The sequence below is a fragment of the Mugil cephalus genome, chromosome 2 (assembly GCF_022458985.1).
Source record: "Mugil cephalus isolate CIBA_MC_2020 chromosome 2, CIBA_Mcephalus_1.1, whole genome shotgun sequence".
Lineage (NCBI taxonomy): Eukaryota > Metazoa > Chordata > Actinopteri > Mugiliformes > Mugilidae > Mugil > Mugil cephalus.
In genome coordinates, this window is record NC_061771.1 from 29,911,577 (window position 1) to 29,927,140 (window position 15,564).

Consider the following 15,564-nt stretch of genomic DNA (forward strand, 5'->3'; position numbering starts at 1 on the left):
ATTATTATTATTATTATGATGTTGAGTCAAAGTTCTGGTTCAGTCCTGATCATAGTCGTCAGTGGATGAATCCCTCACAGCCTGAGGACCTGAGTAAAGACTCCCAGTATTCAGGTCGTGTTTCAGGTCCTTGAACCAGAGACAGGAAGATCCACTCTGAGAATCACTAACCTGAGAGAGAGTGATTCATCTGAGTATCACTTCAAATTCAAGACATCAGGGTTTGAATGGAGAAGTGTTTTACCTGGAACAACTCTGACTGTCTCAGGTACTGATGAACTCTAACTGTGTAGGTGGATGTATCTGTGCATTGAGTATTTAAACAGATGTGACATTACTGTTGTGTTGTCATGTGCAGCTCTGCAGGTGCAGGTGACCAGAATAATATCAGTCCATCAGTCTCAAACTGAGGCAGAGCTCAAGTGTCTCAGCAGCTGCAGTCCAGCCGGTCGTCTTTACGTCTGGTTCAAGAACCAACAGAGAATCAGGACACAGCAAACTTCTACTTTGACGGACAACTTTTCTCCTGGAGACACCATCTCCTGTGCTTTCAGTGGACATGAGGATTACGCTCTCCTTCAGTCTGTGAGTTTACTTTGCTTTGAAGTTTTGTCTAATATCCCTGAAGACATGCAACTTCACAACTTCATAATTTTCTACATTTTTTTAATAAAAACTACTTCAATCATCAGCGGAAGTTTGTGTCCTGAAATTAGAAGAAGAGAAGATGCAGCAGAACAGGTCCAGACCAGGACATTAGCGCCCCCATGTGTCATGGAGGGATGAGGTTCTGGTGCTGGAATGCAGAGTTGGTTCATCTCCAAACATGACGATGCCCAAACATTTAAACCAAACTATTCTACTTTGGTCTCATCTGTCCACTGAAAAAATCCCAACAGTCCTCTTATTTACTATCTTTGCTTTAATAACTGAGATACTCTGAGACTTATTCGGCTTCACTTTCATCCTAGCCCACTGCAAGTTGCTGTTTATCTTATCCAGCAGTCTGCTAGTACATGGAGCAGCTGACGTCACAGTCGTCATGTCATCCATATAGGCCCTAATTGCGGGGAGATGAAGCCCTCCATGCAGCTTTTCTCCACCTACCAACCATTTCGAGGCCCTATTAATCACCTCCATTGCCATTGTAAAGGCTAGTGGAGAGACTGTACACCCTGCCATGATGCCTACCTCCAGCTGCTCTCATGCTGTAGTATTCTCTGCTGTGGTGAAGCAGAGCTGTATATCTGAAAAATATGCTTTGACTAGACATTTGATACTGGCTGGGACTCTAAAAAAATCAAAAGCTTCTCATAACAATCAGTGAGGTACTGAACCAAATGCTTTAGCCAGGTCTAGAAATACAACTTGCAGGTCTCTCTTCTCTCGCTCAACCCCATCGATTTCTATTCACACCTTTGTGTTTACTGTGTTTTTGCCAAATCACATTAATTTATTCCAGTCAAACCATTTTTTTTCTATTTTCATTTCCTCATTTATAATGTTTCAACTTATAAATGTAAAGGATAAATAATTTGGGGCCCAATACTGACCCCTGGAGGACACCACAAGCAATGTCCAATATAAACAATGTGTTTTGTTTCTAAAGGTTGGGTGGCTGAGGCAGATGTCCATCTTTAGTCATTCATCTTTTATACTATACTGTTATCTTGTGTGTTGCAGTTATTGTCCATTTTCTAACTAGTTAAAGTTCTCTTACTGATGAAATATTTGCCCTTCAGTCAAGTGTGGGTCCAGAAAATGACAACGCTGCAGCTACAACACAGAGAATATCAGCAGAGCAGCAGGATGAAGTTTGCTACGCCACCGTAAGTTTCTCTAAGAACCAAGAAGATCCTCTCTACTCCAACATCACGCTAGCTCAACACAACAAACAGAAGAAGAAGACAGAGAAGGAGGGAGATGATGTAGTGTACACAGCTATCCAGTTAACTGCTTCAGGGTGAGTCTTTTACCTTTTTATTAAATTCCCTCAAAGTCTGCACTACATGTTTAATGTGTAACTTGACTGGTGGATGGAGGTAACCATGTTAAATCTGTTCTTATTAAACTGCCTTATTGTTGTGGTTTTATTGCTGTAAGTATTTTAAAACGTATGTTTACCCATTTCAGAATAAGAGGTGAAGCTGAGGAGGATGTGTCTGTGCTGTACAGCACAGTGAACAACAAACACAGAGAATGAACACAACACAAACCTGTGTCTCCATCTGAAGTTTCCATGAAGTTTGTCCAGTTTGTCTTAAAATGGACAATGTGCTACTATACTGTCTACAATCATTTCTGTTCAACTACTGTACCTACACATAACAGGGTTATTTAGCTCTTTTATAGCAAAGGTAGCATATGAAATAACATTTTAAGCTTCAGAAATAAAAACATTTCTATTAAATTTGCCCGTATGCACTGCTGAATTTACTGTCCTTTGGGGAAGCCATGCAGGAGCTTCTTGTTGGACTGTGTCCAGATGGGAGCGTCTATAAATGGAGAGGAAGTGTGTTACTGGAGGCCCACACGCTGTGTCTACGGTGACAAGTGCTGCTTTAAACACATCCTGGACCAGAAAGTCATGACAAGAAACCATGACAGCCATAACTACCTCCCTGACAGAACCTCACTGCCTTCTGAGCAGGAGACGAAGTGCAACTGATGCATGGACTTTAAAAAAAAGATTTATAAAAGGGAAAGAGAAAGAGAAGAAGAAAGGCAGTGATCAAAGAGACGACTGAGGACAAGACAATGATCCGCCCTACGAACACTGACACTTGAATGTGTGGGTATCATATGTTTAGGGGTTTTGAGAACCAAACTCAAGGTTTAAACACGTTGAGGAACATAAATCCAGATGAAGCCTGAGTACAAAAAACCCCCACACTGAAAAAAACTCTTTTCAATTTAAAAGAAAAAAAATAGTACATCAGTTGCACATATTAAATTTTATGTTGACCATGAATTATTGTGTTTAGTTTACTCACTTCTTATTTGTCCAAATAACAAAAAAATAGATTTAAACTGTTTCCTTCTTTAATGTCAGAAACTAACCAATGTTAAACCAACATGACTTCTTCATGTATAGTATGTTCAGTTACCCTAGAAAAATCAACATGACTATTTTATTTATTTAGTTATTTTATTCAGTTAACATTGTTTTTGATAAAAGTATTTGCAGTATTTTGTTACATCAGCTTAAATTGTTAAAGTGCGTCTCCCCTGTTAAGATATAAAAACTCCTGCATACTTTGTGTGTCCAATCCTACACAATATTAAACTATTTCTTACATGAATCTACTAAAATAATGAATGCAGCCAAACCAACGACCCCCAATTACTAACATGAAGTTCCTAAAAAAATGAGGCCATGGAGAACAACATTGTTTTCAACTAGAATGGGTGGATGAAGCCTCATGAAGCTTCTGGGGGCTTCTTCCTGATTCTACCCAAAAAAGATTTGAAGCTTCCAGTGACATCTAGTGGCCAGCTGCGTTTATGCGCCACCAACTTCCAACCATCCAAAACATCAGTCAAGTCGCTTTTTAATTAGTGAAGATACTATCTACATAAACAATATCATACAATAACTGGAGCTACAGGTAGTTTTTGTGGTAAGATCAGAGACTTGATGTAATGATATTGATGCTTCTAGTGGAATTGGCTCTCATGGCATCATGAGGGACTTTTTTGTGAAGAGAAATGAGTGGTGACCAAATAGACAGAGTTTTCTTTTGCAAGCTGTTGTTTGGGAAGCCCTTCCTTTGAGATGTAGTCGGATAAGAGATTTTTCCATGAGTTATGTTATGAATGTGGACATGGACTAAAGACAAATCTTGGTCATTACGCCCGTTACAGAAACAAATATGAATTCACCACAACACGTCCAAACTCCCGTCTCGGGTCCTGGTTCCTCCAGAGTAGAGTGTACGGGATCACAGAGCAGTCTTCTGTCTTTCTAAAAGCGTCTCTGAAACCAGACTCTCCTCCACAGATCCAGACCAAAATTCACTCAGCCTCTCTATGCGGGACTCTGGTTTTTTTTAAATGATGTTGGAGCCATTGCTGAGTTGATTAAAGTGAAATAGACAGAAGTCTCTTCAGGACAGTTGGTTAAAATGTGTTTTCTACCCTCCAGTGATTGGTTTCTCCATGGTTGTAGCTGAGAGCCCATTGCCACCCAGGGTGGCAGTATCTGAGGGCCCCAGGAAGGGTAGACAGAGCCTGATCAGGCTTGCACTACACTGGTCAAAGGGGGAAGGCTACCAATACTGCTGCATGTGTGGAAAGCACTGAACTAATGTAACTGTTGCTTACGTGATTTGCAGCTCCCAACTTTTGTTATGACTTAAAAAAAAGGAAACATTGTTAGGTCAGGGCGACGAGTGGGTTCATCATGATCTCTGCATTGACCTAGGTGTCTGTGTGTGTGTGTGCCCTTTGCATGCATGTGTGTAATTTAGGGTTTCCAACTATATCATTATCCTGTAGCTTGAAAGACAGAGAGATCTCTAAAGGTGAAAAAAGCCAAAGTGCAGCTTGCAGTATTGTTTCTATGGATTTTCAATGGGTCTTATGGGAGTGATTTTTATTTTTTAATCGGGACTACAAAAAAAATAAAACCCATCAAAATCAATGTTGCTACTAATAATTGACATGTCCAAGGCTCAAACTAACCCCCCAAATTAAAAAATCCACTTTTTTATTTTTATGTTTGGAAATATTTCAAGTTTTTTGTGTTTTAAATTCACCAGTGTATGTGATGACCTGAGCCCACACCCCCTATGGTGTCCTGTGACCCCTCTCTTACACTGAATGAGAAGGTATCCTAAACTTTTCATCACAAATTTTAAAAACTTCACTGAATTGGAGGTGGTCCCGCAGGGTCCAGCAAGACATAATTGTGGGCTTTTAATTGTGAATAAACCTGGTCTCGTTGATCATCTTTCACGTTAATCATGATCCATGTATTCATGATCAGCGCCACTGCTAATGCAAACCACTCGTTTGCTTCCGCTCGTCATTATTGCTGACTGGCTTTGGAATGAGGGGTTGCGGGTGGCCCCTTGGCTGCCTTCCTCCCTGTAAACGCAGCCCCGTTTCCTCCAAAGTGTCACTGAGGCCTTTCAGGTTCAAAAATATAGAATCGGGTGCAATCAGTCTCTGCCAGTTTTGATGCTTTGTTCTGGATTGTATGTAGTGGTCGTGGTTGGTTGTATGATAAAGGATTTTTGATCACTGTTGAGGGTGATGCACCATTTTTGCCACAGAGGGCTTTAAGGTTGAGTCTGTTGTTTGCATGTTCCAGGCTGTTGATGCTTTGGTCCAGGTCATGTTGTTTGGAAAGTCATTTTGACCCACGGTGACAAGAGCGATCTTCCAGGGTGAGGGAAGGGGTCCAGTGTCCCTTTTCACAAGGCTTGGGAGTGTGGTTTTACGGGAATTTTTGACCATTCTTCCAGAAGCACTTTTGTGAGATCAGACACTGATGTTGGATGAGAAGGCAAGTTTTGGCTCCACCCGTTCCATGAAGCTCTCTGCGTACTGTTTTTGAGAAAACAGTTTCAGTTATTTGGCTGGGTGAGCAAATAGGTACCGATGTACACATATCGTGTATAATTTCATCACTGCGCACGGATCCTTAACTTGGGGGTGATGTGGCATCACTTCCTCGTAGTATAGTGGACAGTATCTCCGCCTGTCACGCGGAAGCCCGGGGGTTTTTGATTCCCTGACGGGGAGTTACATTTTGTTGCTTGGACAAGACATTGTTATTTTCACACTCCGGGAAACCACTGCCACTGCTATTCATGATGTAATACATATAGTTAGGTTTTAATTATTTAATTTAAGCTACTTTGTAATTAATTAATTTAATTTATTTTATTGATTGGATTAACTGTAATTAACCTAAAGATGATATTTTGTATTTTGGTCTGTCTGATTGAACGTTGTGTAACAAATAAATCAACGTCACTCAACCAGTTACTGGGTACTTGAGTAGTTTTTTCACCAAGTACTTTTTTTACTCTTAGTAACATACTTTTCTTGAGTAAAAATTTTTTAAACTTACCCACCTCTGTAAACGACTGCTCGAGGCCAAAGAGCTAAATGCAGTATCACTTCTGTCCACAGTGTGGCGCTGTTCATCTGCAGAAACATGCTGAGAATAAGGCGGCTACATAACTCATTCATCAGACATTATTAAACACATGAACATACAGAAAATTACTACTACTATACTATTACTACTGTGGCTTCCCTCAAGGTTGGGTTTTTTGGGGGCCGAAACTTTTTATTTCACATGTCAGTGACATTTGTGAAGTTTTAAATTGTTACGGTTCGTTTTGTTTACAGACGACACAAATTTCTTCTGTTCAGGAAACAACTTAAAAACATTATCTGAAAATACTGAGAGTGAAATGATGAAACTTCAAATAATTTGGTTTGATGAAAATAAGTTATTGTTAAATCTGATAAAAACTAAGTTTATGTTTTTGTGTAAAAGAAGTAAAGATGAAGTTTCATTATTACAGTGATGGAGTTAATTTTGAGAAGGTATCAGAGTTTAGGTTGTTGTGAATCATAATGGATGAAAACCGACATGGAAAGCAATGATCAATGTAAAAAATCAAGAAATTTTAGATTTTAAACAATGAGAATTGTACTGTTCACTTATATTGCCTCTCTTGAGTTATTGTGTAGAAGTGTGGTAAATATAAATGAGCAATATAATGCCTTTGTTCTTATTGCTGAAAACATCTGAATTGTCCACAAAGTTAAATTTAGAGACACCCAATATTTTTTATTACATCAGGTTTTTTGAAACTCACAGAGATGATAGAACTTCAGACATTACTAATTATGTTCAAACCAAAACAAGTTTAACCAGAAAACCTGCAAAAGCTGTTTGTGTTCACTTCAGAAGATGAAAATCATAGAAGAAGATTTGATTTTAAGCACCAAGTTGCTCAGACTACTTTAAAAACAAATGTGCAACTTGGTTGTTGGAGTAAACACATGGAATTAACTACAGAATTTAAAAAAATGTATGAATGTAGAAAAAAATGGATGTTAATGATGAATTGTTTTGAGCTTGTAAATTTGTACTTGTATGGGTTATTGTTTATTTTTTGTTTGGTTTATTTGTGTTGTTGGTGTAGTAGGCTACTGAAAATCTACTTTTTTTTAACTGTTCAAGTAGAGGTCAGAAAAATATAAGAAACATTTTATTGTTGCTGCTCCTTTTCAGTCATGGAGCTGTTGATAAATAAATAAAACCACAGTACACACACATGTCAAAGAGGCATGAAGGATGGTTTTAATTTAATGGAAGCACAAGTCAGTGACTTGACCCTTTTTCTGTACTTGGATCAACATATACTAAGTATTAGTAAATTTGTGGCAGAAAGAAGTAAAACATACTAAACAAGTAAAAGCTTTTGTATTAAAGTATCAGTTAAAGTCTTAGTATTGAGGTACTTATCCCTTTGACTTTATACTTTTTTATATAAGTCAAGTATACTTCACTATACTATTCTTTAAATATATAAAATATAGCAGCATTAAAAAGTAAACTTCATGTATTTTTCCTCAGGTTCAGTATAAAATAAGTATACTTGTAGTTACCCGTGAATAAAGTAATTTTTGCTGAGGGGAGTCTAAACTCCAAACTGTCTTCCCCACCAGACCCAGTCTCCTCTCTACTGAGGGTTTCAAAAGTCAACGTGTAAAGAAGTTTTAACTCAACTGTAGCTCAGCTCGAGACTGTAAATGTTCACCGTGTCTTGAGTGTAAATTTTCTCTGTCCTGATGGAGTCTGAAGGCTGCCAAAAGGCTCAGTCAACTTTCCCTTTTTTGTCTTCCTGTAGTTAAACGTCACAGCAGGTGAACAAGTGAAATGTGATGAAGACCACAAGAGGGCGCCTTCATCCTGCTACCAGGGATGTAGTGGAGGTTAAAGCTCCTCAACCACTTTGTCCACAGTCTGACTTCATCCATGTTATCAGGGAATCAAATCACATTTAGAAGCTGTCAAATGATCTGGGGCGTTCAAGTCCTGTGGGATAAAAAGGCCACTTTTACACATCCACTCATGTCCACATCTGTCTGGACTCCCGTTTCTGACGTTTTACCTGTTGATCAGAACATGTTTCAAGTTCTCATTAAAGTTAAATCATTTCATATGATGCACGTCACCACTTATTTGTCAGCTCCACATTTTCTCCACAGACTTTGTTTGAGATCCTGGAGACAAAAAGACAGGAGACGGTCATTTGTTCATGTGTAACAAACAGCAGCTTTATTCATCATGTGAAGCTTCAGTTTGTTCTCCCATTAAATCAGTAAAGTCTGATCAATGACTCTTGTTCAGTGATTTCATGCACAATTCACTTCATCCACACAATCAGTTAGTTGGACTCAAATTTTCAGCTATGTACAATCAGATAATGACTGATGTCCTGATTGATGATGATCATGATCACTACAGTTGACATGAGCTCGTCTCTTCATCCATTTCAACAACAACAACAACAACAACAACAACAACAACAACAACAACATGTGGTCTCCAAACCACTCAGTGGAAATGTAATTGTAGATTTCTTTCTTTCCAAAGTCAGAACTAAATCTCTGTGATAAAGGAAGGTCTGCTGGTTTCTCTGTTTAGGCCCCTGCAGCGGAAGAGGAACACAACAACAAACACGTCAACACAAATGTTATGAGACGTTCAGAGCACAACAAGTTCAGATTTTTCAGGGGGACAAATGTCAGTTTAATGTTAATCAAAAATCATGGTGAGCAGTGAGAGCCTCCGTGGGTAAACAGACACAGGAAGGAGCGCCACCCAAACAAAGCCAACATCAAGCAAACAACAAACCAGGAGACCACAAAGTACCGCCCACAAAGTGTGACTGACAGGTGTCTCTGAGCATGAAGACATGACACAACAATGAGCTCTCAGCTACAACCATGGAGACCAAATCACCTGGAGACTAGAAGACACATTTTAACCAACTGTCCCTGAAGAGACTTCTGTCTATTTCACTTTCATCAACTCAGCAGTGGCTCCAAAATCAGGAAACCAGAATCGAAGTCCAGCATAGAGAGGCTGAGTGAATGTGGTCTGGACTCTGTGGAGGAGAGTCATGGTTTCAGAGACGCTGTAGAAAGACAGAAGACCTGCTCTGTGATCCAGGTACACTCCTACTCTGGAGGAACCAGGACCTGAGACGGGAGTTTGGACTTTGTTGTGGTAAAATTCATAACTGTTTGTGTAACAACGTAATGACCAAGATTTGTCATTGAATCCAAACAAACATTCATTCCCTGCTCTGCTGATATTCTTGGATGCGACTGCTACACCAACTCCTCTTCTTCCTCTCCACTCCACCTCCCAGTAACAACGTCCAGTCAGACTCTCTCTACTCAGGACCTGCCAATAATCAGTGAATCTGTCTGGATGATCAGAATAAGACTGATGTTGATTCATTACTGTTACTTTTCTGTTCCCCTCAGATAATAACAGATCTGTGTTTGCTGTGTTTGGATCCAGTGTGATTTCACATGAATATTTCCTGAATTCATCTCTGGTCTTTGGCTCTTGGGTTTTGGGAGTAAAACATCCACTTCATCACTGTCACTGAGATGTTTGTCCATGTCTCTCTCAGAATGTCCTGTAGTTTCCCCTCTGGTCTCTGTCACAGCTGCTTTTTACGCCATCCCAAAATTCCTCAGAGGACGAATCTTGATGCTGGATGAGTGTGTAGACTCACTGGGTGGTGGGAGTGAGGGGGAGTTTGTTTGAAACTGGTTGTGATCTCCTGTGTTTAAGAGCTGCTTCGCTCAAGGGCCCTTTCCTCTCCAGCTCAGTGATCTGCTGCTCCAGCTTCTCCTCAACATCTTTGACTCGACTCTCTTCCGTTTCCTGCTGGGATCTGACCAGCTGCTCCACATCAGAGCTTCTTTTCTGGAGGAGACGGATCATCTTTAGTGAAGATCTCCCGACTGTCCTCCACTGTTTTATCAGCAAGTGAGCCATGGCCTTCAGCTCCTGTTCTAAGCAGCTCCACGTCTTTGCGTCCCCTCCTGGATCGTCTGCTGGATGTTTTCTAGCATCACCTCCACCTCTTCTGCTTCTCAGTCCTTTCTGCTGCAGCTGAGACTGTTCGTGGCCTTTATTTTTCATCCACAGAGCAAGATAACAGATACTCTGCTGATCATACGACAGAAAATCTCCATCATCTTATCATGACGAGAGCAGATGTTCTCACTGGAGCTTCTTGGAGGGCTCCACCAGCTTGTGTTTCTTTAATGGAGCTACATCACAGTGAGGTTGGGGGGTGTTTTCTCACAGTAAGAAACCAAACAGACCAGACAGGACTTGAAGGCTTTCAGCTTTCCCCCCAGTGCAGAAATCACAGGCCACATCTTCAGGTCCAGCATAGCATGTGATCAGCTGGGGGCAGCTTGAGTCCAGTCCTTCTTCAGCTGCTCCACTAAACTCTGGGTAACATGGTGTTTTTCTCCAGGGACAGGCCTCGGTATGAAAAATCTTCCTGCACTGAGGCAGCTGTAGATTTTCCCTTCTGGTCTTCTTCATCCCAGTGGCTTTTAATACAGTTCATGCAGTAGTTGTGTCCACGTGAATAACACAGGGTCCTTCAGTGGATCCAGACAGATGGAACAAGAGAAGGTTTTCTCTGTCCACTGAACTCCTTTCTGCTCCATTTCACCTCTCATGTCGACGACTGTGTGAGTTTGTGTTGCTAGAAGTGAAACTAGTCTGACCTGATCTGAACAACATGTGATTGTACAGTGAATTGGAGCCTGCAGCTCTCACACTTCACCCCATGCTGCTTACACCCATCTTCAATGTAGAGATCTAAAGGGGAGGAACAAGGAGACATGAGGAAATATGAGTGGAGCTGCTCCAGGAAGAGGGAGGAGTTATCAGACTCTGACTTGTTCCAGGAAGAGGAGCAGATGACAAAACTAATCACAATAAAATCCACATCATTCATGGTCATAGACGCCATAGATATGTTACAGTTACACAGTGATTCTATTGGATGAGCTTTTTAATGCTGATTAATTCAGTCAACAGTGAATACAAACGGTCAGAGCCTACTTACTTGTTTGTAGCTGCACAGAGGAACTGCTTCACTTCACAGCAGGAAAAGAAAAAATGGTTGCAGTTGCATCATAAAACTAAACACGTGACAGAGAAGGAGGGGCTGTGTTTATTTCCTGGTCGGCATTAGTGAAGGGAAGTCTTCTATTTTATCCTAATTTATCAATTATGAATGGTTTGTGTGTTGAAAAGTAATTTTATCATTTACTGTTTTCATAAAAGTCTAATTTTTATATATTTGAATTCATTACTATTGTTTAACATTTCAATCAAAGCTTCAAATGAACAACTGAGCCACAGTAAACAAATCAACAAATCAAGTCTGAACATCATGACACTTTAGGTAAAAGTCTAAATAAAGGGTACTTTAAGAATCCACCTGTATGAGGCTGCACGAAAATTATAGGTGGCGCTGTTCTGTTTTTTGTAAAACTGGTGGACTGCATTGTTGTTGGTATGGATTTATTGCTTTATAAGGAATAATTGTGGAACTATCAAAACATGTGTTGCAGTTTTTGTTTTTCTTCTAAAGACAGTTTATTGTATTTTATTTGTGGAATAATAAAGTAGTGTAACCAGTCTGTTTTACGACTTGTTTTCATAGCGTAAATCCGTCAATGCAACATTTTGAACCTGGGGCCCGTTTCAGAAAGAGGGTTCAACAAAATCTGAGCTGAAACGAGTATCGAGTATTATACAAGTAATACGAGTCAATCCCTGTGCTCGGATTGAATGAAAATCCTCATTGGTTATCTGACTGTGTCTGCGTTCTGTGATGGGCGCCGTGCCGCGCCCCTCCCCTACACAACTACACGTGTGTTGCTGTGTCTGCTCTGGTCACTCTGACACACAACAGCTCTCTGTCTCTTAGGTTCGCGGTCTTTTCCGTCAACATTTAGAATTTCTTCAGTTACGGGTTTGTTTTTACTCAGGTTTGTACTTATCAACCAGCGGAGTTCTGGTAAACGTGGGTTCGTTCGGACGTGGTGCAGATTAATGGGACTAGTTGCCTCTCTGTCTGTCAGAGATTTTTTTCTTTTTCATTTTTTCTTCATGCAGAGTGTCTGACACTGTCTTGATATATTTCATTAAAAAATAAAGGTAGCAGTGGTATAAATATTAAGAAATTAAGCTACACACTCACACTGATCGGTATGATGAAAGAATGTACCTATGAAGAAGGTGGCATCTTCTTGGGAGGGACTTACATTTGAGAGATAAGTTGCCTCGCTTTCTCTCTTTGTTTTATGGCAGTGGCGGGTTTTCCTTTCTCATTAATTTGATCTTTTACCTCTATAATAAGTATGTCCTGCTCCGACGAGGAGACGAACGCTGCTCGCGGTGCCATGGTGAATCAGTGAATCTGTGATCGATCGCGGGGTCTACTTGAGGAGCCGTGTGAGCGCTCTGATCCAAGATTGGTTAAACCTGGCTTAAAGAATCCGTCTCCGCTCATCCTGGCTTGGTGTTTGTGCAAACGAATAAGTCTGGACGCTCTTGTTTCGGACTCGATGAGCCTAGGCTTAGTCACTAATCCTGGATATCTGAATCCTACTTTTGTGCAACGGGCCCCAGGTGTGGATAACAAAAAATAAAAAATCACACTGATAAAAATAAGTTAAATGTTAAAAAATATATATATATGAGTATGCATGAGTATGAAAACTTGTCAATTACATTTTACTTGATAATTGCAACAGCATGTGTTGTATTCATTGTTGCAAAACTTGTTCTGCAAATAGTTCGTTTGCTATCGTTATCAAAACCACAATTTCTGATCAACCCATATCAATTGCATGCTTAAAATAACATACCGGTTAAAGCCCCGCCCAACAAAACCAGATCCACTTCCGGGTTAAACCCCGCCCAATCCGAGTACAGATACAGATAATTCGTATGGTTAACAGATACAGATAATACTGTAGTCGCTCATCCCTAGTGTGCATCTATAGCTGTAATAATATAAAGTTACCTGTGTTTGTGTTTGTGTGTGTGTGTGTGTGGTAGAGGAGTGTGTGCTTGTGTGTGTTGTTGTAACATAAATGTATGGGAGACAGGGGTCAGCAGTATTAACAGCAGAGATATCAGAGGAGCCCCTGATTAATGAATTGTGAAGAGACAGACAGAAACATCGTGAAAAAAGGTGATTTTCTCTGCTCTGGTCTCAAGTTTGGGCTCACTGTGACAAAACGGTAGCTCTTATCAGAAAAACACACAGACCGTGGGCGTCATAAGATCTTCCTGGAGACTTTGACATGTTATTTGTCTTTCTACACTGAACATTTTGGAGACACATGCAAGTTTTAAACAGGCTTCTGCTTATGTGCAGAGAGAGATGTGACCGCACTCAGAGGCTCACAATTTAAATTCTGTACGTCTCACTGCTTTGATGAGCACATTGTGAGACACACAACAAGTTTGTCTACAACTGTAGAACAACCGTGTGTACGGTGTAAACTGTGGCCAGGAGGACCATGGAAAGAGAAAAATGTCAGACAATTTCAGACAACTTCTCCACTTTGGCTGATGATGTCAGTGATTGATCAAAAAATATATGACCTATCAAAATGTGGATTAATACACCAATACACAAGTGTCTACAGTAAATGAAGTCTCTATGTGAAAGTACGCCTGAGCAGTAGACGTTTGAAAATCTTTCAGGGCAGTTTGGACAGTGTCAAAGGACGCTGTCCCAGGGTTGGGGACTTTCTTTCTTCTCACTGCTTTCATATACTGCTGAAGTGATGGCCAGACTGCAACATCCCTCTCTACCACAGGCAGGTTCTCAATCCACCGATGACCACAACACGGTGAGGGCAAGATGGTGGATTTTGTGACGGCGCTGTAGTCTTTTGTGCGCTGTGGTCTTCTCTCCTTGCTGGTACGTTGTGGAACAGTGTGTGCACGGCTCTCACAAGTTTGTCCAGCTGCCACATGGTGAAGCCACTTTTCAAAGAACTATGCGACGTGTGCAGTCCACAGCTACGCACAGAAACAAGCTGAGCACCTCCATACAGTTCTGCATCCTCTTGTTGGAAAAGTTCAAACTGTTTTGAAGTTCATTGGGCCCATCCATTGAGACGGACACTAGGCTCCTGAGGTTAAGTTGGTCCACACACTCCTGAGATGAAAATAAATCTTTGCAGTTTTATAGTTCAAGTTACTGTCCTGAGTCTTATTCTGTTACTTCTGGTATCATATCTAGTACTGTGCTGCTGATAAGAAGAAGACTCATGCAACGCTCGCTACTAAAACACTTTACTTACTTTGACATGTTTCAGTACGTCCTGAGCTGTCACACGTCCCATAAACTGGGACCCCAGGTACCTTGACTGGACCCGCTCGCCTTCCCAAAAACGTACGTGCAGGTCCAACTGCTTGGTCTTGTTCCTTTGACTCAGACTTTGGTCGAACGTCAGCACGAACGGGCCCTTAACTTTGGAGATGAGGTCTCTCTTGGTGAAATGGGCTGATCCAAATCGCTTCATCTTCAACGTCTCGTCCGTCTCGTCTCTTCCGCACTTTTTTCTCCACGTCAGAATCCGGGAACATGGTCTAGAACAGCTCATCAATGTTCTCATTGCCAGTATATGACTGGTGCTTAACCACCGTGTGAAGAGTCCAGAGCACCTCCTCTTTTAGTGTGGGCGTAGACCCAACGCTGTCCACAGGTCAACTGGAGTTGTAGCAGACTGGGTCGCGCTGGACCTCGATGCTCCAGATCCTGATGTGGAATAATACTGGCTGATTGAAAGCGTCTGCTGCTGGCATTTTATGGCATCTTCATGTTTTTCTGATTAGCCGTGGGATTCCAGCGCCTTGATGCCCAATGTTCCGAGATTCAAACTTTTTTCTTGCACAAGGTGCAGTGTGCTTCATAAATACACTGTGTTCCAAATTATTTTGCAAATGATATTTGTCTCAGATTTTCCTAAATAGTCAATGCAAATGACAGTCGGCATAATTTTCACGTCATCAACCGTTAGTTTAATGAATTCTAATGTTACTGAACAAAACCTCCCAATGACAACAGTATTTTTCAAACATGAAAAACTTTAAATGCACTGTTCCAAATTATCAGCCAGCAGAGTTTTTACATTTTTAAGGTTGTTAAAAACTGAAAATGCTATCTTTTGAATTCTGCAGAATTAGGGTCATATTTACTGAAAGCTAAAGCTATTTCAATCAAAACATCTCAAACATGTGGTGTTACATTTTAACATAGGAACCCTTATTTTATAGCAGCTTCACATTCTTGCATCCGTTGACCTATGTGAGTTTTTGGAGGGCTCTGCCTTGAATGTCTTTGTCAGGAGTCAGAAGTAGCCTCCCAGAGGCTGCTGTTTGGATGTGTAACTGCCTCCCACTCTCATAGATGTTTTGCTTGAGGATGCCTCCAAAGGTTCTCAATAGGTTGAGGTTCA

General features: G+C 40.8%; 1 protein-coding gene across 1 annotated transcript; it reads right to left on the reverse strand.

Annotated features, from left to right (window-relative positions):
• Window positions 1–8,947: 8,947 nt before the first annotated feature.
• Window positions 8,948–14,628, reverse strand: LOC125003608 (tripartite motif-containing protein 16-like). Its single transcript, XM_047577598.1, has 2 exons — window positions 14,442–14,628; window positions 8,948–9,609 (listed from the first exon to the last, which is right to left on the reverse strand). The coding sequence occupies exons 1-2, from the start codon at window positions 14,626–14,628 to the stop codon at window positions 9,047–9,049; spliced, it is 750 nt and encodes a 249-aa protein (XP_047433554.1). The 3' UTR covers window positions 8,948–9,046.
• Between the last annotated feature and the right edge of the window lie 936 nt (window positions 14,629–15,564).

Coding starts and splice junctions, on each gene's coding strand:
- LOC125003608 (XM_047577598.1), bottom strand. CDS start 14,628: ATGAAGCGATTTGGATCAGCCCATTTCACCAAGAGAGACCTCATCTCC. Junction 9,610..14,441: donor GGGGTCCCAGTTTATGGGAC/GTGTGACAGCTC, acceptor CCAAAACCCAAG/AGCCAAAGACCAGAGATGAA.